At 45.0% G+C, this 26,074-nt stretch overlaps 1 protein-coding gene across 1 annotated transcript in view; it reads left to right on the forward strand.

The window, feature by feature from the left end:
- KIF3B (kinesin family member 3B) overlaps positions 1-14,073 on the forward strand; it is a 56,474-nt gene extending 42,401 nt beyond the window's left edge. The window contains exons 6-9 of the mRNA XM_023220418.3: positions 6,177-6,290; positions 6,948-7,053; positions 9,208-9,386; positions 10,286-14,073. Of these exons, the coding sequence (XP_023076186.1) occupies positions 6,177-6,290; positions 6,948-7,053; positions 9,208-9,386; positions 10,286-10,382 (496 nt within the window). The 3' untranslated portion in view covers positions 10,383-14,073. The remainder of the gene's footprint in view (positions 1-6,176; positions 6,291-6,947; positions 7,054-9,207; positions 9,387-10,285) is intronic.
- Positions 14,074-26,074: the final 12,001 nt, after the last annotated feature.

Genomic DNA, 26,074 nt, shown 5'->3' on the forward strand with positions numbered 1-26,074 from the left:
CATGTTGTAGCATGTATTAATACTTTATTCATTTTTTATGGCCAAATAATATTCTATTGCATAAATATACCACATTTTATTTATCCCATTCATTATTGGATGGACATTTGGGTTATTTCTACTTTTGGGTGTTATGAATAATGTTGCTATGAACATTCATATTAAAGTTTTTTTGTGGACATATGTTTCATTCTCTTAGATCCTCTAAGAGGCTTATAGTTTTAGGTCTTACATTTAGGTCTGTGATCCATTTGAGTTAATTTCTGTGTATGGTGTGAGGTAGGGTTTCAAGTGCGGTGTTTTGGATGCAGATATCTAGTTGTTCCAGTACGATTTGTTGAAAGGGCTCTTTCCCCATTTCATTGTCTTGGCATACTTATTGAAAGTCAGGGCCGGGCGTGGTGGCTCATGCCTGTAATCCCAGTATTTGGGAGGCTGAGGTGGGCAGATCACTTGAGGTCAAGAGTTCAAGATCACCCTGGCCAATATGGTGAAACCCTGTCTCTACTAGAAATATAAAAATTAGCCAGGCATGATGGCGCACCCCTGTAGTCCCAGCTACTTGGGAGGCTGAGACAGAAGAATTGCTCGAACCTGGGAGGTGGAGGTTGCAGTGAGCTGAGATCGTGCCACTGCACTCCAGCCTGGCCCACAGAGTGAGACTCTGTGTCAAAAAAAAGAAATAAAGTCAGTTGACCATAATTAAGCATTTATTTCTGGACTTTCAATACTGTTCCTTTGGTCTATATATCTATCCTCATGCTAGTACCATTCTGTCTAAATTACTGTAGCTTTGTAGTTAAGTTTTGAAATCAGTTAAGTGTGAGTCCTCCAACCTTGTTCTTTTTCAAGAATGTTTTGGCTGTTCAGGGTCCCTTGCATTTCCATATTCAGGCATACTTTGTTTTATTGCACTCTGCTTTGTTATAATTCACAGATATTACATTTTCTACAAATTGAAGGTTTGTAGAAACCCTGCATAGAGCAAGTCTGTTGGCACCATTTTTTCAACAGCATATGCTCACTTCATGTCTCTGTGTAAGCATTTATTAGCAATAAAGTATTTAAAGTCTGTACTTTTTTTAGACAAAATGGTATTATACATTTAATAGACTATAGTATAGTGTAAGCATAACTTTTATATGCACTGGGAAACCAAAAACTTGTGTTACTTGCTTTATTGTGATACTTACTTTACTGCAGTAGTCTGGAACCAAACCCACAATATCCATGAGGTATGCCTCTACATTTTAAAGTCAGCTTGTCAATTTCTGCAAACAAAGCCAACTGGGATTTTGATACTGATCGTATTGAATCTGTAGATCAATTTGGGCAATATTATCATCTTAACAGTATTAAGTATTCAGATCCATGAACATGAGATATATTTCCATTTATTTATTATTTCTTTAATTTTTCTCAAGAATGTTTTGTAGTTTTCAGTGTATAAGTCTTGCACTTTTGTTAAATTTATACCTAAGGGTTTTTTGGGTGCTATTGTATATGACATTGTTTTCTTAATTTTATTTTTGGAATATTAATTACTAGTATATAAAAATATCGGCTGGGCATGGTTGCTCACATCTGTAATCTCATCACTTTGGGAGGCCAAGGTGGACGGATCACCTGAAGTCAGGAGTTCGAGACCAGCTTGGCCAACGTGGTGAAACCCTGTCTCTACAAAAATACAGAAATTAGCCAGGCGTGGTGGCGGATGCCTGTAATCCCAGCTACTCAGGAGGTTGAGGCAAGAGAATCGCTTGAACCCTGAAGGCAGAGAATGCAGTGAGCTGAGATTGTGCGATTGCACTCCAGCCTGGGTGACAGAGCAATAATCTGTCTCAAAAAAAAAAAAATGTATATGTGTATATATAATTGCTTTTTGTCTACACAATGATATTTTTACACCTAAAAAAATTAAGTTTCTTAGTATTTTCTAGTACCCAATCCACATTCAGATTTTCTTGGTTTGCTCATATTAGGAGCTACATATTAGGACTACATGTTACATTTGGTTATTAAGTCTCTTAGACTTACTTTAATCTGAGGCAATTCTTTTTATTTTTTATTTTATGTATTTATGTATTTATTTATTTATTTGAGAGAGAGTCTCACTCTGTCGCCAGGCTGGAGTGCAGTGGTGCAGTCTCAGCTCACTACAAACTCCGCCTCCCGGGTTCAAGTGATTCTCCTGCCTCAGCCTCCCGAGTAGCTGGGACTACAGGTACATGCCACCATGCCCAGCTAATTTTTGTAGTTTTAGTAGAGACGGGGTTTCACCATGTTGGCCAGGATTGTCTCAACCTCGTGATCTGCCCACCTCAGCCTCCCAAGATGCTGGAATTACAGGTGTGAGCCACCACGCCCAGCCAATTCTTTTTATTTTAAAAAATATTTTTCAGTCAAGCATGGTGGCTCATACCTGTAATCCCAGCACTTTGAGAGGCTGAGGCGGGTGGATCATGAGGTCAGGAGTTCAAGACCAGCCTGGCCAAGATGGTGAATTCCCCATCTCTACTGAAAATACAAAATTAGCCAGGTGTGGTGGCGGGCAACTGTAATCTCGGCTACTCAGGAGGCTGAGGCAGGAAAATCACTTGAACCTGGAAGGCGGAGGTTGCAGTGAGCCAAGATTGCACCACTGCACTCCCGCTGGGGCACAAGTATATATATACATACACACACACACACACACACACATTTTTCATAGTTGACTTGTTGAAAAGACTGAGTCAGATAGCCTTAGAAGTATCCCACGTTCTAGGTGGGAGTGGTGCCTTGTGCCTGTAGTTCCAGCTACTTGGGAAGCTGAGGCAGAAGGATTGCTTGAGCCCAGGAGTTCAAGGCTGCAGTGAGCCAAGATTACGCCACTGCACTCCAGCCTAGGTGACCGAGTGAGACACCAACTCAAAAGGAAAAAAAAGAAAGAAAAATATACCACATTCTGGATTTGTTGGTCTCTTTCTTCATGGTGTCAATTAACTTGCATCTCTATCCCCTTTATTTCACTTTAACTGAAAACTGTCTCTGAAGCACGGGTTCCCAACCTTGGCTACAAACTGAGAAGTTTTAAAAGTTAGTGATGTCTGAGCCTCACCTCAGAGATTCTGATTTAATTGGCCTAGGGCAGTAGTCCTTAAACTTTAGCAGGCATCAGAATTACCTGAAGGGATTGTTAAACACAGATTGATGGGTGTCACACCCAGAGTCTGATTCAGCAAGGCTGCGGCAGGGCCTGAGAATTTTCATTTCTAATAGTTTCCAGGTATTGCTTCTGCTGGTTTGGTGAATGCACTTTGAGAACTCTTGGTCTCTCGTGAGGTCTGGGCAAGATATTTTTCAAAACTCTGGAGGTAATATTAATGTGCAGCCTGGCCTGAGAAACGTGGAGCTAATGATTTCAGCCAACAGATGATCTTTGTCTGGATCTATTATTTCATTAGTGGGATTACAAAATGACCATGCCTGGCCAAAGAATAACTTTTCAAAGGGATTCTTTTTTTTTTTTTTTTGAGACAGAGTCTCGCTCTGTCGCCCGGGCTGGAGTGCTGTGGCCGGATCTCAGCTCACTGCAAGCTCCGCTTCCCGGGTTTACGCCATTCTCTTCCCTCAGCCTCCCGAGTCGCTGGGACTATAGGCGGTCGCCACCTCGCCCGGCTAGTTTTTTGTATTTTTTTAGTAGAGACGGGGTTTCACCGTGTTAGCCAGGATGGTCTCAATCTCCTGACCTGGTGATCCGCCCGTCTCAGCCTCCCAAAGTGCTGGGATTACAGGCTTGAGCCACCTTGCCCGGCCCAAAGGGATTCTTTTAATGACCAAATTTTAAATTGGGAAAACAGCCCTTAAAATTAAATGTTTGCGCAGGGCGCGGTGGCTCAAGCCTGTAATCCCAGCACTTTGGGAGGCCGAGACGGGCAGATCACGAGGTCAGGAGATCGAGACCATCCTGGCTAACACGGTGAAACCCCATCTCTACTAAAAATACAAAAAACTAGCGGGGCGAGGTGGCAGGCGCCTGTAGTCCCAGCTACTGGGGAGGCTGAGGCAGGAGAATGGCGTAAACCCGGGAGGCGGAGCTTGCAGTGAGCTGAGATCCGGCCACTGCACTCCAGCCTGGGCAACAGAGCGAGACTCTGTCTCAAAAAAAAAAAAAAAAAAAATTAAATGTGGGCAAGGTGTGGTGGCACACACCTATAATCCTAGCACTTTTTGGAGGCTGAGGTGGGCCACTTGCCTGAGCTTGGGAGTTCAAGACCAACCTGGCAACATAGTGAAACCCTGTCACTACTAAAATACAAAAAAATTAGCTGGGCATGGTGGCATGTGCCTATGGTCTCAGCTACTCCAGGGGCTGAGGTACGAGAATCGCTTGAACCTGGGAGACAAAGGTTGCGGTGAACTGAGATTGCGCCACTTTACTCCAGCCTGGGTGACAGAGCGAGACTCTGTCTCCAAAAAAATTAATTAATTAATTAAATGTGTATGTCGGTCAGTCCTCTTTGTAGGTATGTACATCTAGAAAACGATCAGGACAAAATATACCAAAATAATAATAGTAGTTATCTCTGGATAGTGGAATTGTGGGTGATTATGTTTTTTACATTTTCTTTTTGTTGTTGTTTTTTGAGACAGAGTATTGCTATCTTGCCCAGGTTGGAGTGCAGTGGCACAATCTTGGCTCAGTGAAACCTCTGCCTCCCAGGTTCAAGTGCATTTCATCCCCCAGCCTCCCAAGTAGCTGGGATTATAGGTGCAGGTCAACCACACATGGCTAATTTTTATATTTTTAGTAGAGACAGGGTTTCACCATGTTTATCAGGCTGGTCTCGAACTCCTGACCTCAGGTGATCCGCCTGCCTCAGCCTCCCAAAGCACTGGGATTACAGGTGTAAGCCACTGGGCCCAACCTGTTTTTTACATTTTCTAATGAGTAAATAGGATCATTATAACCAGAAGAAAGCCAAATATGCATTATAAAAAATAGTTTCTGAAATGTCAAAATAAAGAGAAAATTTTAGCTCCCCAAAATACTGTTTTTTCTAAGGAGTCTATTTTCATTATTATCTCTCTTTTTTTTTGAGACAGAGTTTTGCTTTTTGGCCCAGGCTCACTTGGCGCTCTTTGACATGATCTCGGCTCACTGTAACTTCTGCCCCCCGGATTCAAGCAATTCTCCTGCCTCAGCCTCCTGAGTAGCTGGGATTATAGGTACCCGCCACCACGCCCAGCTAAGTTTTATATTTTTAGTAGAGACGGGGTTTTGCCATGTTGGCCAGGCTGGTCTCGAACTCCTGACCTCAGGCAGTCCACTGCCTTGGCCTCCCAAAGTGCTAGGATTACAGGCGTGAGCCACTGTGCCCGGCCTATGTCTCTTTTTATATCTTTTGAGTAAACAGTGAGTCAGCCTGTTTCCCACAGTACCCTCTACCTCTGTGCTGTTTGCTCTGTGTCCCTTCCATTGGGTTCATTTCCTTTTGGCATTGTTTTGTCCTGAGGCTTTAGAAGAGTAAAGGCAGAGATGTAATGGGAGACAGTCATCACCATAGAGAGACACCACTAGTGGGTTCCAGTTTCCTTGTTTGATGTGTTTCCTGGGCACTTGTCAGGCAGAGACTGTTCGTAGGAATGGTCTTCATTCTCAGTGCTCTCAGGGGCTGAAATCCACTCAGTCCTGCTTTTTATCCTGGTCAATTAGAATGGGAAATTTTCCAGCTTGGACAACAAGCCATGGGATTGGAGTAAGGCAGTTTAATTTATTCTGTCTTTGGCATTTTGGAAGTTAATGACCTTCGTTAGCACCACCAGTGGCCCTCTAAAAGATACTTCAGGTAGCAAATGTTCACTCCAGTATAGCCCAGGCATCACCTCCCTCCTGAGCCTGTTCATATCCTGCCCCTTCCCAGGCAGAAGTGACCTCTCCATATTTCTAAGACAGACCACTGTCAGTACCTATTATACCTAACAGGGCTGCACCATTACCCTTTGTTTCAGGCAGGAACCAGATGTCATTTGTATCTGTATCTCAGCTCTTTGTATGATGTTAGGCCCATAGTACCTGCTGAGTAAATGTTTGCTGTGTGCCTTGACTCTTACCTAATTATTCACTATGCATGAGACCAGACAGCTGACACTTCGTATGTAGTGTCTGTTTTCACCTGCTATGTGTGCTCTTACAGGCATCTGATTATAGAAAACTTTATCCCTCTGGAAGAAAAAAGTAAAATTATGAATAGAGCCTTCTTTGATGAAGAGGAAGATCATTGGAAACTACATCCTATAACTAGACTGGAGTAAGTCACTATTAACTTTATTTTCAAGTATGAGGGGAAAAGAATGTTGGTAACAAGACCCCTCCAGTCAACAAAGGGGTTTGATAAGAACACAGTTTGGCTTGTTTAAACTCAAAACCCACTGCGTTGCTGATTTTGTAGCTGCCATAGATCCACCAGGTAAAAGCTTGATGATGAGTGTGATTTTAGGAATTAGGAGACTTTGTCACTAGTGAGTAAGTGACCTTTCCAAAGTTCCTGCATTTCTGTTTCTCCAGCCGTGAAGTGAAGTATGCTAGGTCACACGAGGGGCAATTCAGAGCTGTTGTCTTTGTGTGTCATTCTGACCCACAGTATTGAGAAGGATTTTCACTCTAAGTCTGGGTCCTGCTGGAAAGATGGGAGACACCTGGCAGGGATGCAGAGGTGGGGGGTGTTGACAGCTATGCTTTGTGAATGCCGTCTAAGAACTGGGCGATGATTAAAATTCCTTCTGGCTTAAAAGATGCATGATGCTGTGAATCAGAAAACAACTCAAGCAGAAAACAGAAGCAGTTCTCGTCCCACTTATGTCAGCCCGCAGTCCAGGGAGTTGCTTGCTTCAGATTCTATCAGAGTCTTCGAGTGCTGGTTCCACAGGACTCCAGCCAGGGCTTTAACACTGCAGTTCATTTCCAGGAACCAGCAGATGATGAAGCGGCCAGTCTCAGCCGTGGGATATAAGAGACCATTGAGCCAGCACGCAAGAATGTCCATGATGATTCGTCCAGAGGCCCGATACAGGGTGAGAAGATCCTTTTGTAACAAATAATAAATAAGCCAAGCACAGTGGCTCACACCTGTAATCCCAGCAGTTTGGGAGGCCGAGGTGGACAGATTGGTGGATCCCAGGAATTTGAGACCAGCCTGGACAATATGGTGAAACCCTAACTCTGCTAAAAATACAAAAATTAGCCAGATGTGGTGGTGTGTGCCTGTAGTCCCTGCTACTTGGGAGGCTGAGGTGGGAGGATTACCTGAGCCCAGGAGGCAGAGGCTGCATTGAGCCAAGATCATGCCACTGCACTGTAGCCTGGGTGACAGAGTGAGACCCTGTCTCAAAAAATAAATAAGTAAATATAATAAAAATAATAACGACTAGGCCGGGCACAGTGGCTGACGCCTGTAATCACAGCTCTCTGGGAGGCTGAGGTGGGTGGATCACCTGAGGTCAGGAGTTTGAGACCAGCCTGGCTAATGTGGTGAAACCTCATCTCTACTAAAAACACAAAAATTAGTCGGGCATGGTGGCAGGCACCTGTAATCCCAGCTACTTGGGAGGCTGAGGCAGGAGAATCACTTGAACCCAGGAGGCAGGAGGCGGAGGTTGCAGTGAGCCAAGATCGTACCACTGCACTTCAGCCTGGCTGGCAGAACGAGACCTCATCTTAAAAAAAAAAAAAAAAAGTCAGTACTAGAGAAAGAGTCCAAACATCCTGTCTGTCATGGCCAGTAAATATTAACAATGAGCTTCAAAATGGCTCTGTGGGAAGACTGGAGAGAACACAGATATGTAGTGACAGGAGATGGACCTATCGTAAAGAACTGCAGGTACTTTCGTCTCACAAAATGTGTGTCAGTCATGTAGTCATTTAAAGGGACATCGAGGACTATTTTATGACCCCAGAATAGAAAAATAGAAGCTCTACCATGAGAGCCTCTACTTTTTAGTTAAATTAAATTAATTGATTTATTTATTTTGAGATGGAATCTCACTGTGTCGCCCAGGCTGGAGTGCAGTGGTGCAATCTATGCTCACTGCAACCCCCGTCTCCTGGGTTCAAGCAATTCTGGTGGTTCAGCCTCCCTAGTAGCTGGGACTACAGGCACATGCCAAAACACCCAGCAAAGTTTTGTATTTTTAGTAGAGATGGGGTTTCACCATGTTGGCCAGGCTGATCTTGAATGCCTGACCTCAGGTGATCCACCCGCCTTGGCCTCCCAAAGTGCTGGGATTACAGGCATGTGCCAGCCAACACGCCCAGCTAATTTTTGTATTTTTAGTAGAGACTGGTTTTCACCATGTTGGCCAGGCTGCTCTCGAACTCCTGACCTCAGGTGATCCTCCCAAAGTGCTGGGATTACAGGCGTGAACCACCGTGCAGGCCTTTTTTTTTTTTTTTTGAGGCAGGATCTTACTGTATCACCCAAGCTTGAGTACTGTAGCACAATCATAGCTCACTGTATCCTCAAACTCCTGGGTTCAAGTGATCCTCCTGCCTCCTGTCTTGGCCTCCCGAAGCACTGGGATGACCATGTCCAGCTGAGCATTTGCTGTGTGCTGGGCATTGTACTCAGCACTTGACTGCTTTCTCTAATGAAGCTTCCCCATCTCCTCTATGCAGTCAGTCCTGTTGCTTAAAGGTCAGGGAGTGTGGCAAGTGGCTGAACTAGGATACACAATGTATTAAGTTATAGAGTAATTTGTAGCAGAAGTATATATGTGAATATAAAATTTGGTGTAAAATATATCGAAATGTAAACTGTTTTTTGCTGGTTGGTGGAAGCACACTCAATATTTTTTTTTTGCTCATCTGTATTTTGTAACTATCAATAGGGAACTTGTATTATTTTTATAGTGAAAGATTTTCACTTGAAATATTTTAAATGTTTCTGAATCTCTCTTGGCAGCCAGAGCCAAACAGTAGATTACTGTTAGTTAGCTCTTTGGGTGCCATTCTTCCCGGCTTTGAGTTCTTTAAAAGAAAGAAAGCAAAAGCAAAAAATTAGGTGGGGTTAGCATTGTAAAACTGCATCACTTCTCTTAGGCAGGCACTTTCTTGGTAGGCCCTGAATAACAAGCAGTTTGCACTTCTGTTCTTGGAGGGGCCCTCGATTGCTTGTACTGCCTGTGTCCAGTTGGAGGCTAACCTAGCTGATGATGGCTGTGCTTCTGCAGGCAGAAAACATTGTGCTGTTAGAGCTGGACATGCCTAGCCGGACCACCAGAGACTATGAGGGTCCAGCCATTGCCCCCAAGGTTCAGGCTGCATTGGATGCGGCTCTGCAGGATGAAGATGAGATACAGGTGGATGCATCATCCTTTGAAAGCACTGCAAATAAGAAATCCAAGGGCAGGTGAGTGGCTTTGTTGATGTGTGTTTAAACAGAACATGTTTGAATAAGGACAAACCAAAGCAAGAATGCTTGTTTATCATGGAATACTTTGCAGAACACACTAGAAAATGTTGCCATATTACTCCTATGTTTACTTATTTATTCTACAAATATTTATAGTTGAGACACTATGCTAGGTACACTGAATACCAGAATACCTAATGTCCCCAGTCCCTTACTGTAAGGTGAATGTGTTCTGGTGAAAGAGCAGTCAGTTCTTCAGTTCTCACGAGGTGTCCGGTAGTTCTAAGTGCTTTACAAACATTCTCTTAATGATTTCCTGTAAAAACTTATAAAGTAAATTTTGTAATCAGTCCCATTTTATAGACAGGAAAACTGGAACGTAGAGAATTTGAGAAAGTAGCGATCTCCAAGGAAACCCAGCAAGTAAGGGCCAAAGCGATAATTCAAAAATAGGTAATCCAGATCCATAACCCAGGCTCTGGGCCTCCATGCTAAGTTTATCTCACCCATTTGGTGCAAAAGTAGTAATTCTGTCTTATTACATTCTGGATTAGAAGTTTTAGGAAAACAATTGGGTGCAGAACTATAATGGAAGAAATTCTACCTGCAAACTTAATTTTTGTTACCAATCAGGAAAGGACAGTCAAGCTTTGGTTTTAAAGGAAGAACAACTGCTAAGCATTAGAATCTCTTCTCTCATATTCCACACCTCTGTTCTGAGGCCATTTTGGCCATGCCCCAAGGTTCAGGCTGTGCCAGTCTAGTGGTTTTACAGTTGAACGTGTCGTCATTTTTAGGCCATTGAAGAATGGCCTGAAATGAAATGTTAATGACATCAGATGTGTCAGGGACAGAGATGGGGACATGTAATATAAACATGTGTTTGACTTTTGCAGGCCTAAAAGTGGAAGGAAGTCGGGATCCTCCTCCTCTTCCTCAGGAACCCCTGCATCTCAGCTTTATCCACAGTCTCGGGGGCTGGTTCCAAAGTAAAGCCAGCTCCTCCTCTCCCAGGGCGGAAACAGCATTTGCCTTCTGGGAGAAGAGACTAGCAAAAAGCTGCAGAGAGGACTCGGCCCAAACTCAGAACCGTTCTCCTGAGGAGAAGCGATGGCCTCTTTGCAGATCAACCAGCTTAATCTGGTCAAACGTGCTGTTCCTAATCTGGCACTCAGCCCCTCTGGGAAACATCTTTTAATTAGCATCTCAGAAATGCATGGGTAAGGTAAAGTGCGATAGTCCAAGTGGAAAGCAAGAGAATGACCAGTGACCTTGCTTCCTTCCACCTTGCCTTCTTCTCCCCCTTCCCCTGCCCTCCCTTTCTCTCCTCTCTCCTTTTCTGGCCTGTTCTTTTCATGGGGCTCCCTTCTTGTTGAACAATAGGGCAGAATCAGGAGTCCCCTTAGCAGGACCACATCTTTGGAGCCTTGGGATAAAATGACAGTGAGATTGAAAAGTGAAAAGCCTGGAACTTGACTAGGTGCCTGTTCTTGTAGGGAGAAATGAGAAATCGTATTTGAATCCAGGCCCCAGGTGGGCACCATCAGCTCTGTTGCCTCCATGCACCTCAGTAAGAAGTGGATCTGCCTTTGGGGCCTGCCCAGTGAGGAAATCTCTTCCAGTTTCTGCTTCTGAAGGATTCAATGTTGGGAGCAATAGAAATAACATTCCCTTTGCCTCCTCGGAGTATTTAGGGAAATAGCTTCTTTAAAACCTCAAAACCGTGACCATCCTGTCGAAGACCTAAGTCTGTAAGCTGGTGCCATGTCCATACACCATATCACTTTACTCTTCATTTGTCACCATTTTTTCCCATGCACGCGTACTCTGAGCATCCTTGTGTGGGCCCATCCTCTGCCTCCAGAGCATGCTGTGCAGTGGGCCTGTTTAGTGTGAGAAAGGAGGCTTGCTCTGCCTTCTCTGATGGGCTAGAGTTGAGGGAAGGAGCTGTATAGTGGCACTTTTGAATTCCCCGTTTTGTTCCATATTGGTATAGAGAGCAGAAAAGTAGCTAGGCAGATGCAGAGATGGAGACATGAGACTCAGTGCAGTGGGTAGGGAAGACATAACAGATGGAAGCAAAGGAATCCTGCCTGCCTTCAGCAGAGAATTCACTGAATCCTAGAACTGTGGCTCCCTCCAGGCAGAGCCTAAGATGTTGGTGAAGAGTAGCTGCGTGATTGAATAGGCTCAAAGGAGAGTTCAGAATTCCCGTTTACATATTACTAGTTTGGTTTGTAAGTTTTAGTTCCTTGTATTATTGAGATTCAGAGCTTCATTTTATGTTGGTCATTAGGTGAATATTACTCATTTTTCCCCAAGAGAAGCTCATAAGTGTGTGTGGGTGTGAGAGCACGATGGTGCCTGTGGTCTGTGAATGTGTCCATGTGTGTCTGTAAGAGAGACAGAGACCAAGAACTTGCCCAATTTTAGAAATCCACTAATGTGCAGTTGTTGCCTTTTGTCTGTATTAAAGGCCCATTGAATGACTAATCCAGGCTGGAAGCACTCCCATGTGGGTGTCTGAGTCCACGAGCCAAGCCTGAGGGGATAGTATGAGTCTCCAGGTCTGCCACACTGGTGCACCTTGCTGGCACGGTGCTTCAGGAAGGTGGCGACTCAGGTGGGCCTTGAGTTATATTTTAACTCAGCTGCTCAGTTCCCAGGGCACATTTCTGGATCAGAACCCGTGGGAAATAGGAGGTACTAAGTGCAATGTCTTAGCATTCTGCAAAATGGAGATCTGTTGTCCAGTGGCTTATCTCCTTTTTAGTAACCCTTTTTAGTAACCCTTCTTTCTGAACCCAGGGGCCTTTTCAGCCTTCCCTCATCTTTTCTTGAGATCAAACCTTGCTTCTTTCTTATTTACTAAGAATTTGCCTATTTGAATAAGAACAAAACGCTAAGGTGGGTAGCCTATGCTGGTTGTCTGCTGGTTACACGTGTCTCTCACACCACATTTCCTCAAAGCTAATCTGAATTCTGTAGGCTAAAAATATTCATGTAGCAAATCTGAGAAGTGAAAACTGCAGATAACCGGCCGGGTATGGTGGCTCACGCCTGTAATCCTAGCACTTTGGGAGGCCGAGGTGGGCGGATCACCTGAGGTTAGGACTTCAAGACCAGCCTGGCCAACATGGTGAAACCCCATCTCTACTAAAAATACAAAAATTTGCCAGGTGTGGTGGTGCATGCCTCTAGTCCTAGCTACTTGGGAGGCTGAGGCAAGAGAATCACTTGAACCTGGGAGGTGGAGGTTGCAGTGAGTCGAGATCACACCACTGCACTCCAACCTGGGCAACAGTGAGACTCTGCCTCAAAAAAGAAAAAAAAAAAAAAAAGAGAAAGAAAACTGCAGATAACCCTATACGTTAATACTGGTATCTCAAGGTGACTCTTCTGACCAAGGGTGGTTAAGTGACACATAGAACTTTTCTAAGAGAAGACAGACAAGTTGACAGGCCTGTCTTGTACTCAGCTGTGTTTATGTGGTGGTCTGTGGAAACAAAAGAAAAGAAGACTTAGTTGGAAATGAAGCTGTCCCTTTCCAAGCAGTCTCTGGTGCTTTTCTTCTCTAAAAATGGATCCGATAAATATTTGAATAGAGCAGATTGTAGAATGTCGTGCTGCCACCAGAAAGCTGCTGCTTTGGGTTCTGCATTGAACCAAATATGTAGAGGACCTACCAAGCCCACTGAGGGACCAGGTTTTCATGTCTCTAGTCGTACCTAGAATGTTCTGAGCCGTCTGAGGGCCTTTATGCCAGAAGCAGCTAGCAAAGCCAGAAAGCAAGTCTGACAGGATCTAAGATGGCCATCAGGAGAAGGAGTTTGAGACTGTGTGTGCAGCCCCCAATAGACCCCCTTTTACTCTGATCTGGAGAATGTATTTGGCTTCATATTTTAAAGTCACATGTCTCTCAGACCCCTGGATTCAGAACCCAAGGCCACAAATCAAAGGCATGAAGCACTTTCTTAAGACTGACCTAACGCTGGATTATTTCCCGTCTAATGCCTGCATGCTGCTTGAATTGCTCCACCCACACCTCCATGACCAAGGGCGCCAGAGTGCTGCAGCTCGGGCGTGGGCTGCTCTCTGCTTTTCCTGTCTGACTCTGACAAGTCCTCCCTCACTGAATGTAGAATTGTTGCCAAGTTTCTGAGAAGTGTCGATTCCCTGTTAACGTGGATATCAGTTCTGCCTCACATTTCCCACTTGAGGTTGAGGCGTACTGGAGACAACACCTCAGACCATCTGAACCCCATCTGTGGTCGAAAATGGGGCTGTTAATATACTCTAAAAGCCATACTAAAAATGCTCTGAGGGAACTGGCTAAGAATAGTGGGCCTGGCGATTATCACGCAAGGCTTTGTTTTGTGCTGTTCAGAAATCTGTCACCTTTCTGCCTGCCCTTGTTGCCTGAATGAAATGCTTCTGGGGTTATTTATGAAGGAGTGATACTGGGGCCGGCAGGAAGCAGTGGGCTTTATGGCTCCTTGAAGTTATTACTGTTCTCGACCTTCTCTTTGGCTACCTTTAGACAAAGAATATGCCAATCAATACTTGGGGCTCTAAGTTTTACAATTGATATTTATTTGTATCATCTCTTTGTCTAGGAATGTAAAAGTGATTCTAAACTAAGATGTGTAATAAAAATCAATCAGATTTATTGTACCTACAAAAAGGTGTCCTCATAAATGACTAAGGCTTTTGAAAATGACATGCCCGTGGCTGACATCCTGCCATTTTCAATAGACATTTTAATTGGTTGGGAGTGGGAAAATGAAGATTGAGTGGGGATGCTGGCATTATTTAATATAGCAACAAGGGGCAGGGTGTGGTGGCTCACGCCTGTAATCCCAACACTTTGGGAGGCTGAGCCTGGTGGATCACTTGACGTCAGGAGTTGGAGACCAGCCTGGCCAACATGGTGAAACCCTGTCTGTACTAAAAATACAAAAAATGAGTGGGGCATGGTGGTGCGTGCCTGTCATCCCAGCTACTTGGGAGACTGAGGCAGGAGAATTGCTTGAGGCGGAGATTGCAGTGGGCCAAGATTGCACCACTGCACTTCAGGCTGGGTGACGGAGCAAGACTCCATCTGAAAATAAATAAATAAAAATAAATAAATAAATAATACAGCAACAAGGAAAAGATACATAAAGTGAAGAAGGACAGAGTGACAGGTGCTTTTCATGTTTTTCCATGGAGGTTCCTGAGACTGACCTGGGCAACAAGCATGAAATTTCTTTTAACTTTTGTGTTTTGTTTTAAAAATTATTTTAAATTTACTTTTATATATCATACTTTAAAATATATGTGCCTTTTTTTTTTTTTTTTTTTTTTTTCAGACAGGGCGTCACTCTGTTGCCCAGGCTGGAGTGCAGTGGCATGATCACGGCTCTCTGCAGCCTCAGCCTCACAGGCTCAAGTGATCTTCCCACCTCAGCTGGGACTATAGGTGTGCAGCACTATGCCTGGCTAATTTTTTATTTTTTTGTAGAAATGGGGTCTCACTATGTTGCCCAGGCTGGTCTGTGCCTTTTTTAACACAAAAATATTTTATGTTGTTTACCATCAGGAAAAGAAGATACAAAAAATGGGCCGCACATTGTCTTTTGGATTCCCATGCTCGTAGGCCTGCTGGAGTGACTCTGGGGGGGTTGTGCCCCTATGTTGAGAAGTGGGACTGGGTGGAAGGAGCACAGACCCTGGACTCCAAGTTGAGTTTGAATTCTGGTCTTGCCACTACTTACTAGCCATATGACTGGGAGGAATTTAATTGACCTGGGCCATTTTGAGGATCAGCGATACATTTAAAGGAGCAAGTACAGTATGTGGATAGAGCAGCCATGAAAAAAATGTGGTTATTGCTGTGATAAGGCACTGTGTTTGGAAGATACCATGAATACTTAGTGTCCCAAGAAACTAGAAGTCAGTATTCGACATACCATCTTTAGAAAATCCTAAAGAAAAACTGTTAACCATTTAGTAATTTGTATTGAGTACCTACTATGTGTCAAGCTATTCTAGGCACTAGATATATAGATGTAACACCAGGAACCTGCCCACATGGAACTTGCACCTTAATGGGGATGGAGGATGGGTAAATGTTAAATTAATCAAATGTGCACAAATATATGATTATGAATTGTGTCAAATATCATGAAGTTATATAATAGGTTTTTGTTTTTGTGTTTTTTGAGATGAGGTCTCACTCTGTTACCTAGGCTGAAGTAGAGTGGCATGATCATGGCTCTCTGTAGTCTCCACCTCCTGGGCTCAAGCGATCGTCCTGCCTTAGTCCCCCAAGTAACTGGGACCAAGGTGCGAACCACCACACCTAACTAATTTTTTAAAATTTTTTGTAGAGATGGGATTTTGTCATTTTGCCCAGGATGGTCTTGAACTTATGGGCTCAAGTGATCCTCCTGCCTCAGCTTCCCAAAGTGCTGGGATTACACACGTGAGCCACCCTATGTGGCCAATATAATAGAATATTATAAGAGGAGAGTGGAGACCTAATTTAGATGTGGTGGGTGAAGTAGGAAAGGGCTCTTTGAAGAAATGGCAGTTACGGTGAGATCTAGAGGACAGGAGTTAGCTGGGCAAGGAGGAGGGAAGGGCATTTGTGAAGGGATGGGGGAACAGTGCTTGCTACGGTTTTGGAGAACAGACTCGAATTTCACAAGAAGGTATCTGCAGTCCCTTTTTACCCTCACTAGAGGGTAGCATGGAGAACTGCAGAAAACATTACAGTGTAGGACTTCAAAGATCAAACAAAAAATGTAAGGAGCACAAAGGGGACGGTGGCCTGTGCGACTCAGGCAAACGTTTCATAATTGTGTTTCTTCATAAGACGCTTTCAAATTGTGTAATGTCTGTTTACTCCCCACCCTTCCAAAAAGAGTTAAGAAACAACTTGGCTTAGCCTTGATAATTACTAGTTTGGAATAGTTCAGAATCCATTACCCAGAAAGCAAGAGTTCAAAGTATGATTTGAAGAAGTGTGAGTGTGTTCCTGAAAATGGCAGAATTTGCCGGGTGCGGTGGCTCATACCTGTAATCCCAGCACTTTGGGAGGCTGAGGTGGGCAGATCACCTGAGGTCAGGAGTTCAAGACCAGCCTGACCAACATGGAGAATCCCCGTCTCCACTAAAAATACAAAATTAGCCAGGCACGGTGGAACATCCCTGTAATCCCAGCTACTCAGGAGGCTGAGGCAGGAGAATCGCTTGAACCCAGGAGGTAGAGGTTGCAGTGAGCCGAGATTGCGCCATTGCACTCCAGCCTGGGTAACAAGAGCGAAACTCCATCCATCCATCTAAAAAAAAAAGAAAAGAAAAGAAAAAGAAAATGACAGAATTATTGGTTGGGCCAGAGGCTAATTCATCAGGGGAAATACAGGACAGATGGGGCACCTGGCAACTTGGAAATTCCTACCAACTCAGCTTTGTTTTTATCTTTTGGATTTTTAAAATTTTAATCAACAAACTACTGAATTTTGGAAACTGTATTTTGAACTTCAAACTGATAATTTAAGTCTTGGGGGCTGTGATTTTGGCAGGCCCTCTTAGAGTTACCATCTGATTGACGCTTACCCTGAGAATCTGGTCTCCAAGAACCATGTGGTGGTCACATCTCCCAACTGGGTTGTCAGTGGCATTAGTCAAGGACGTAACTCTAGCTCTTGCAGCTGCTCCTGTTTCATCCTCAGTTTCTTTCACTAGTCTTGTGGTTAACCAGTCCCTGAGTGCTTCAGTTAGGCGTGCCAACTGGGGACTTGCTGTTGGGGTGGAAGAATGGACAGGGGGAGCGATAGCTCACCGCATCTCTGGGGACAGTGCAGCCCACAGGCACTTGTTGAGCGCCCTTTATGCACCAGGTATCTTGCCCTGCACTGGAGATAGCGAGGGAAGTAGATGTACCACGGCCCTTCTGAGGAGAGGGGAGGCAGAAACACAAGGATGGCAATTCAGAGCATTTGCTGCCTAGGAGGCCTGCCTCTCCTCACACAGCCCGCCCAGTCCTCTGAGGCCGAAGCCACACAGTCCTCGCTTTGGTTTCTGGGTTATGCCATGTGCTTTCTTGCCCCGCACCTTCATACCCTTACACATGCCATGCCCTCTGCTTGAAACATTTTCTCCCCATTCTTTGCTTGGTTAACTCCTACTCATCCATCAGGAACCAGTTGAATGTCACCTCCTCAGAGAAGTCTTCCCCAGCCATTCGATGTGGTTTTCCCCATCTCCACCTGGCTGTGTGGTATCTCTCACCATGTCTTGTTTCCTTCTGAACCCTTTTCCCAATTTGTAATTATGTATTTCTTTGCATTGGTCTCCCCAATTAGACAGTGTTCCCTGAAGGCATGTTCTATTGTCTTCTCTAATCTTGACACTGAACTGAGTTGGCTGGCTGAATTGGTAACTCACACCTACAACTCAGAACACAGTTATCTGTCAGAGGAAGGAGAGGAAGAGGAAGATTTTGCAAAGGAGAAAACAAAAAATGAGTGGGGGCTAGGTGCGGTGGGTCACACCTATAATCTCAGCACTTTGGGAGGCTGAGGCAGGAGGATCACTTGAGGCCAGGAATTCAAGACCAGCCTGGGCAACACAGTGAGACCTCAGCTCCACACACACACATACACACACACACAATTTTTACACACACACACCGTTTTATTTTGAGGTGGAGTCTCACTCTGTTGCCCAGGCTGGAGTGCAGTGGCGTGATCTCGGCTCACTTCAACCTTTGCCTCCCAGGTTCAAGCGATTGTCCTGGCTCAGCCTCCTGAGTAGCTGGGACTACAAGTGTGCGCCACCACGCCTGGCTAATTTTTTATATTTTTAGTAAAGACAGGATTCACTGTGTTAGCCAGGATGGTCTCGATCTCCTGACCTCGTGATCTGCCTGCTTAGGCCTCCCAAAGTGTTTGGGTTACAGGCGTGAGCCACTGCGTCCAGCCACAAATAAATTTTTTTAATTCGTCAGGCATAGTGGCATGAACCTGTAGTCCCAGCTACTCAGGAGGTTGAGGTTGGAGGCTCACCTGAGCCTGGGAGGTCAAGGGTGCAGTGAGTTACGATTGCACCGCTGCCCTCCAGCCTGGGTGGCAGAGGAAGGAAGGACAAGCATGCCAGACAAAGGGAACAACATGCATAAATGCAGGGAGAGTTCCTGGTGACTGGGGAATCTGATGGGCCTGGAGTGATGGAATGGAGATGGAGAATGGGGCTGGGAGGATCTCGACTGCATGGCTCAAGTTAGAGGGAGAGTGTTTGGAGACTTCTGTGTGTTTTGGAGACCAGGGGAGTGAAGCGCAGCCCTATTTACACTCGAGTATTTTCCCCTTAAGCCAGCCTGGCATGCTATTATTTTTTTTTTGAGATAACAGAAAGCAATTTCACTAAGTGCCTGCTTTAAGTTTGCCTGCTGTTCACACAGCTTTCTGGGCTTAGTTGGCAAATTGCATTCTGCCAGGAGCTTTCTCTGGCACAGCTCAGTACCCAAGGAATTCTAAAGAGCACTTGAGCTTGACTCCAAGGTCTTACTTCCCTAGGAATGGGGCTTAGTCTTTTTTCAGGGCAGTGGGCTGGAAGGTGGCCCCTATTCTGCATTTGGCAGCAGAGAAATTAAACTTCTGCCATTGGTTTGGGGATTTGTTTTTCTGTTCAGTCAACAAAAGATTAACCTATGCTGTTCAAGACTATGTAATGGGCTACAGCAGCCATGAACTCAGTCTGGAGGAAATTCTGGCCATTCACAAATAAATAAATTTAAGGTGAGCAGTGGCACAGATACAGCACAAAGGAGGCATCACAGATTTCCAAAAGGGGCTTTGTTAATTCAGTGATCACCCTCTGCTGGATTATTCCAGGGACAGTGAGGAGCCAAGGCTTTGGCATCAGATTCATCTATTCATTCTTTGAGCATCTACTAAGTACTGGGCATTCTTCTAGATCCTAAGGATATACAGAAGGAAGCCCCTGCCCTAAGTAATGTCACATCCTAATAGTTGAGGCAGATGGTTGTCAGAGGACAAACACGCTGTGTCTAACGGTGATCAAAAGTGCTCTGAAGTAAAACCAGGCAGGTCAGAAAGTAAAGAGCTGGGGTGTGGCTGAGCTTGATTGGGAGGGCAGGGAAAGCCTCTCTGGAGTGATGAGATGTACATTTGAGCAGAGTCCTGAGTGAAATTAAGGAGCAAGCTGTGTGTCTGGTACCTGGAGGCAGAATATTCTAGGAAATAAGAGTCAGAGTGTGGCTGGGCATGGTGGCTCACACCTGAAATCCCAGCACTTTGAGAGGCTGAGGTGGGCGGGTCACCTGAGGTCAGGAGTTCGAGACCAGCCTGGCCAACATGGTGAAACCCAGTCTCTACTAAAAGTACAACAATTAGCTGGGCTAATGGCGACATGCGCCTATAATTGCAGCCACTCAGGAGGCTGAGGCAGGAGAATTGTTTGAACCTAGGAGGTGGAGGTTGCAGTGAGTCAAGATTGCACCATTGCACTCCAGCCTGGGCGACGGTAAGACTCCGTCTCAAAAAAAAAAAAGACTGCAAAGGAGGTGGGAGTGCATTTAGGGACAGGAAGGGGACAAGTGTGCTTAGTGGGCAGTAGGTTGGGAAGGTGGGCAGAGGCCAGATCAGTGAATTTTATTTTTGAGCCATTGGACACTTCTGAGCAAAAGAGGGAAATGATCTGACAGGAATGCTCTCAAAGGATCCCTCTGGCTGCTTGGTGGAGACAAACTGTGGGGAGCAGAAGGGGAAGTGAGGAGACTGCTTGAGTGGCAGGGGGCTTGGGGACGCGGGGATGGGGTGAGGGGGTGCAGTGGGGCCGCAAAGTTAGTGCGGATGAGAGAGGGCAGCTTGGACCAGGCGGTGGGGACAGAGAAGTGGGAACATGCCTTAGATTTATTTTGTCTGCTGATAATCAGAGATGAGAGGGGAGATAAAAAGAAGCAACAATAGTTCCAAGGTTTTTGATCTGAAACTTACTGAAATTCAACCTGTGCCACTTGCTTCCATGTGTTTTTTTCCCTTTTTTTTTCTTTCTTTTCTTTTCTTTTTTTTTTGAGACAGAGTCTCACTCTGTTGCCCAGGCTGGAGTGCAGTGGCACAATTTTGGCTCACTGCAACCTCTGCCTCCTGGGTTCAAGCAATTCTCCTGCCTCAGCCTCCTGCGTAGCTGGAATTACAGGCACGTGCCACCACGCCTGGCTAATTTTTGTATTTTTAGTAGAGACGGGGTTTCACCATGTTGGTCAAGCTGGTCTTGAACTCCTGACCTTGTGATCTGCCTGCCTCGGCCTCCCAAAGTGCTGGGATTACAGGCGTGAGCCACCATGCCCAGCCCGTTTTTTCCGTTTTTAAAAAACAAAAATACAACAAAACCCACACAGCTTTATTGAGATTTACAGTCATGCATCGCTTAACAATGGGGAGACCATCTGAGAAATGTATCATTAGGTGATTTCATCGTTGTGTGATCGCTATGAAGTGTATGTGCACAAGCTTACTGGTATAGCCTACCACACAGTTAGGCTGTATAGTACAGCCTATTGCTCCCAGGTTACAAACCTGTGAAGCATGTTACTGCACTGAATACTGTCAGCAGTTGTAACACAATGGTAAGTATTTGTGTGGCTAAACATTTCTAAACAGAAAAGGTACAGTAAAAATATGTTGTTATTAATCTTATGGGACCACCGTGGTATATGTAGTCTGTCATTGACCAAAATGTCCTTATGTGGTGTGTGACTGTAATTCACTTACCATACAATTCACCTGTTTAGTGTACAATTCAATGCTTTTTTAGTGTATTCGCAGTTGTGTAACCATCACCATCATTAATTTTATTTTATTTTATTTATTTATTTATTTATTTTTGAGACAGAGTCTTGCTCTGTCGCCCGGGCTGGAGTGCAGTGGCCGGATCTCAGCTCACTGCAAGCTCCGCCTCCCCAGGTTCACGCCATTCTCCTGCCTCAGCCTCCCGAGTAGCTGGGACTACAGGCGCCTGCCACCTCGCCCAGCTAGTTTTTTGTATTTTTTAGTAGAGACGGGGTTTCACCGTGTTAGCCAGGATGGTCTCGATCTCCTGACCTCGTGATCCGCCCGTCTTGGCCTCCCAAAGTGCTGGGATTACAGGCTTGAGCCACCGCGCCCGGCCTTAGTTTATTTTTTATTTTTATTTTTTGAGACGGAGTCTCGCTCTGTCACCCAGGCTGGAGTGCAGTGACATGATCTCGGCTCACTGCAACCTCCACCTCCCAGCTTCAAGGGATTTTCTGGCCTCAGCCTCCAGAGTAGCTGGAATTACAGGCACCCACCACCATGCCCAGCTAATTTTTGTATTTTTGGTAGAGTCAGGGTTTCACCATGTTGGCCAGGCTAGTCTCCAACTCCTGACCTCAGGTGATTCTGAGGTCCCTCTCCACCTGGCTGTGTGGTATCTCTCACCATGTCTTGTTTCCTTCTGAACCCTTTTCTCAATTTGTAATTATGTATTTCTTTGCATTGGTCTCCCCAGTTAGACAGTGTTTCCTGCAGGCATGTGGGCCACAGCAATCAGCCACCATCATTAATTATAAAACATTTTCAAGCCAGGCCCAGTGGCTCACTCCTGTAATCCTAGCACTTTGGGAGGCTGAGGCCAGTTGATCATTCAAGGTTAGGAGTTCAAGACCAGCCTCACCAACATGGTGAAACCCTGTCTCTACTAAAAATACAAAAAATTAGTTGGGCATGGTGGTGCACACCTGTAATCTCAACTACTTGGGAGACTGAGTCATGAGAATCGCTTGAACCCGGGAGGCAGGGGTTGCAGTGAGCCGAGATTGTGCCACTGCGCTCCAGCCTGGGCCACAGAGGGAGACTCCATGCCCAAAACAGAACAAAAAAACACATTTTTTATCACCCCAAGTAAGCATTACCAGTCACTCCCCATTTTCTTTCAACTCTGTGGCCCTAGGCAACCTCTAATCCGCTTTCTGTGTCTTCTGTCTTCTCCTGGCTCTTTTTGGGTCTTATCTGTATTGTTATTTGCTATTTGCTCACCTGTAACTTCACAGGGTAACTGTGAGGTTTTAAAAGGTAATGTGAAAACATGAGAGCTTGTCTAGCAGGCCAAGCAAAGTGGCTGTGCTCTTCACTGCTGCCTTGACTCCTGGTTTGCCATCCTAGAGCAGGACAGCTCTGACGATGTATTATCGAGGCAGTATGAGCTGTGATGAAGAGTGTGGGTGCCAGACCCGGACGGCTGGATTGGAAATTCTGAACTCACAATTTACTAGCTTTGCAATTCTGGCAATGTCTCTAAACCTCCTTGGGGCTTCAGATTCCTCAACTATCAAAAATGAGTCATAGCAAGTACAGTCATACATCCTTTAATGTCGGGATACTTTCTGATAAATGCATTATTTAGGCAATTTTGTCATTGTGTGAGCATGATAGAGTGTACTTACACAAATCTAGATGGTATATACATTTTATTATATATTTTTCTTCTTCTTTTTTTTTTTTCTTGAGACAGGGTCTCACTCTGTCACCCAGGCTCAAGTGATCCTCTCACCTCAGCCTCCCCAGTAGCTGGGACCACAGGTGTGCACCACCATGCCCAGCTAAGTTTTTAATTTTTGGGTAGAGATGGGGTTCTCCCTGTGTTGCCCAGACTGGTCTTGAGCTCCTGGGCTCAAGCTATTCTCCTATATTTTTTCATGTGGAAAACAAAATGTCCCAGCACCATTACTGAATATCACTCATCTCCTCTACTTGAGCTGCAATGTCAATATCAAGTGCCATATATCAGATTTCTTTTCTTTTCTTTTCTTATTCTTTCTTTTCTTTCTTTCGACAGGATCTCACTCTGATGCCCAGAGGGAAGTGCAGTAGCAGAATTCTGAAACTCCTAGGCTCAAGCAATCCTCCCAGCTCAGCCTCCTGCGTAGCTAGGAGTACAGGCTTGTGCCACCACCTCTGGCTGATTTTTGTATTTTTTGTAGAGATGGGGGTCTCACTATGTTACCCAGGCTGGTTTCAAACTCCTAGCCTCAAGTGATTCTCCCACCTTGGCCTTTTAAAGTGCTGAGATTACAGGCATGAGCCACTGTGCCTGGCCTTATGTTTCTGTATATACTCCACCATAATCTTATGGGACCACTGTCTTATATGTGGTCCTTTGTTGCCTGAAACATTATTATGCAATGCATGACTATAATTCTTAAGTTGCTGTGAGTCACACATGTGAAGCGCTGGGAACAGTGCCTGGTATATGGCAATGTTAATGTGAATGTTAATTGGTACCATGTTATCATTATTAGTCAATTAAGAAGTCCTGCAGACAGGTGGTGGCTCCCAACTTCATGACCAGGAGTGAACATTTCTGAACCCAGGTGGATGCAAGGGTAATAGGTTGCAAGGGCAATAGGGTGACCTGTTTTTAGTGTTGGCTATGCCTTTTGTTGGATCTGTAACTGGAAAAGTCACTTACCCCTCTAAGTCTTAAGTTGCCCATCTGTAAAATGGAGGTTAAAATCATCCTTATTTTAGGCCTGGCACAGTGGCTCAAAGCACGTAATTTCAGGACTTTGGATGGCCAAGGCAGGAGGATTGCTTGAGGCACTGAGTTCAAGACTAGCCTGGGCAACATAGTGAGACCCCGTCTCTACAAAAAATTAATAAATTAGCCGAGTGTGATGGCGCACACCTATAGTCCCAAGTACTCAGGAGTCTGAGGCAGAAGGATCTCTTGAGCCCAGGAGTTGGAGGCTGCAGTGAGTTGTTATCATGCCACTGTACTCCAGCCTGGGTGACACAGGAGAAATCCTAAATTAAAAAAAAAAAAAAAAAAAATCCTCACTTCATGGAGCTCTGTGAAGAATTCAGTGACCTATTTAATATCTACTATGTGCCCGGCACTGTTTTGAACACCACAGACAAAAACCCCTGCCCTCCTGGAGCTTGTGTGGAGCTAGTGGAGAGGTACAGAAATTAATAATATAGTAATCCTAATAAGAAAGCATATCTGTAAAGCACCTAGTGCCTGGCATGTGGTGAGCTCTCTAGAAGTAGTAGCAGTTAGGGTTATTATGTGAAAGCATTTTGTAAAGCTGGATAGCACAGCAGAGAGGTAGGTCTCAAGGTGACTGTGCCATGAGCATGTCGCCTTCATTGAAGCCTTACCTCATCTCTGCTCCAGTTGCATTTCATTCAGCCTCGAAGGCCCCTATCTTGTTGCCTGGGTGAAATCTTTGTCTCAGGGTGTAGAGCTTTCTCCTTTCCTCCTTTCATCCAGCATTTACTGAATGTGACTTTGGGCTGAGCATCCTGCTGGGCGCTGGGGCTATTGAGCTGCAAAACCCAGGAGGAGCATGGTCAGGAGCCTGCAGGAGGGAGCCCAGGGCATTCTGGGAGCCTCGTGGCCACGCACATTACAGCTAGACTGTGAAGGAACCTAGCTGCTGAGTTTTACTTTTATTCTGTCAGGGGAGACTCTGAAGGCTTCTGAGCTGGGTGATAAAGTTGGTGGATAAACTAAGAGTTCACAACATTCTTGTTTAAGTACTGCATGGTAAAAGTAAATATTTGCATTATGGTTAAATCCATAATCTATATTTAAGAACTGCAGTCAAACCAAAAAGCTACAAGATGGAGATGTAAAGGCATGTAGAGGAGCACAGACCTCAAGGCAAATAGTGTCTCCAATTGAAGACAGTACACTACTAAATCAGCAGGAAATACAGCCAAATGGAGCAGGGAGGTTTTGAAGCCAGATAAACCAGGGTTGGCACTTACTACCTGTTTTGAGCTATTGCCCCTCTGGAGGAGGGTTAATATCCTGAAGGGTTGCTGAATGGATTAAAGAAATATCCATCAAGTGCCTGGCACTTAATAGACACATAATATGAGGCATATATTATTAGATATTAATAGCAATATTAAGATAAGTAGTGGAGCATCATGGAAAGAGTTCTTGGGTCAGCCAGCCCTGTGTTCAAATTCTGATACATCCAGAGCAAGCTGCTTAACCTTTCCGAGACTTGAGTTGTCTCCTCACCTGCAAAATAAATGAGTAAGACCTCCCGTGTAGGGTTGAGGTAGGGAATAAATAAGAATATAGACTTTGTAGGCTATAAAATAGATGTTCAGTTAAGTGCTATTTTAAAACCAAAATGCAGTGAGCTCTATTGAAATTTTTTGTTTGTTTATTTTTGAGACAGGGTATTGCCCTGTTCACAGGCTGAAGTGCAGTGGCACCATCTTGGTTCACTGCAACGTCCACCTCCCCGGCTCAAGCGATTCTTCCACCTCAGCCTCCCAAGTAGCTGGGAGTACAGGTGTGCACCACCATGCCCAGCTAATTTTTTATTTTGTGTAGAAACATGGTTTTGCAGGTGGGGTGCGGTGGCTCACGCCTGTAATCCCAGCACTTTGGGAGGCTGAGTGGGGTGGATCACAATGTCAGGAGTTCGAGATCAGCCTGGCCAGCAGGGTGAGACCCAGTCTCTACTAAAAATACAAACATTAGCCAAGCGTGGTGGCGCATGCCTGTAATCCCAGCTACTTGGGAGGCTGAGGCAGGAGAATTGCTTGAACCTAGGAGGCAGAGGTTGCAGTGAGCCGAGATCACGTCACTGCACTCTACCCTGGGCGACAGAGTGAGACTCTGTCTCAGGG

The sequence above is a fragment of the Piliocolobus tephrosceles genome, chromosome 20, assembly GCF_002776525.5.
Source record: "Piliocolobus tephrosceles isolate RC106 chromosome 20, ASM277652v3, whole genome shotgun sequence".
In the NCBI taxonomy this organism is placed as follows: Eukaryota; Metazoa; Chordata; class Mammalia; order Primates; family Cercopithecidae; genus Piliocolobus; species Piliocolobus tephrosceles.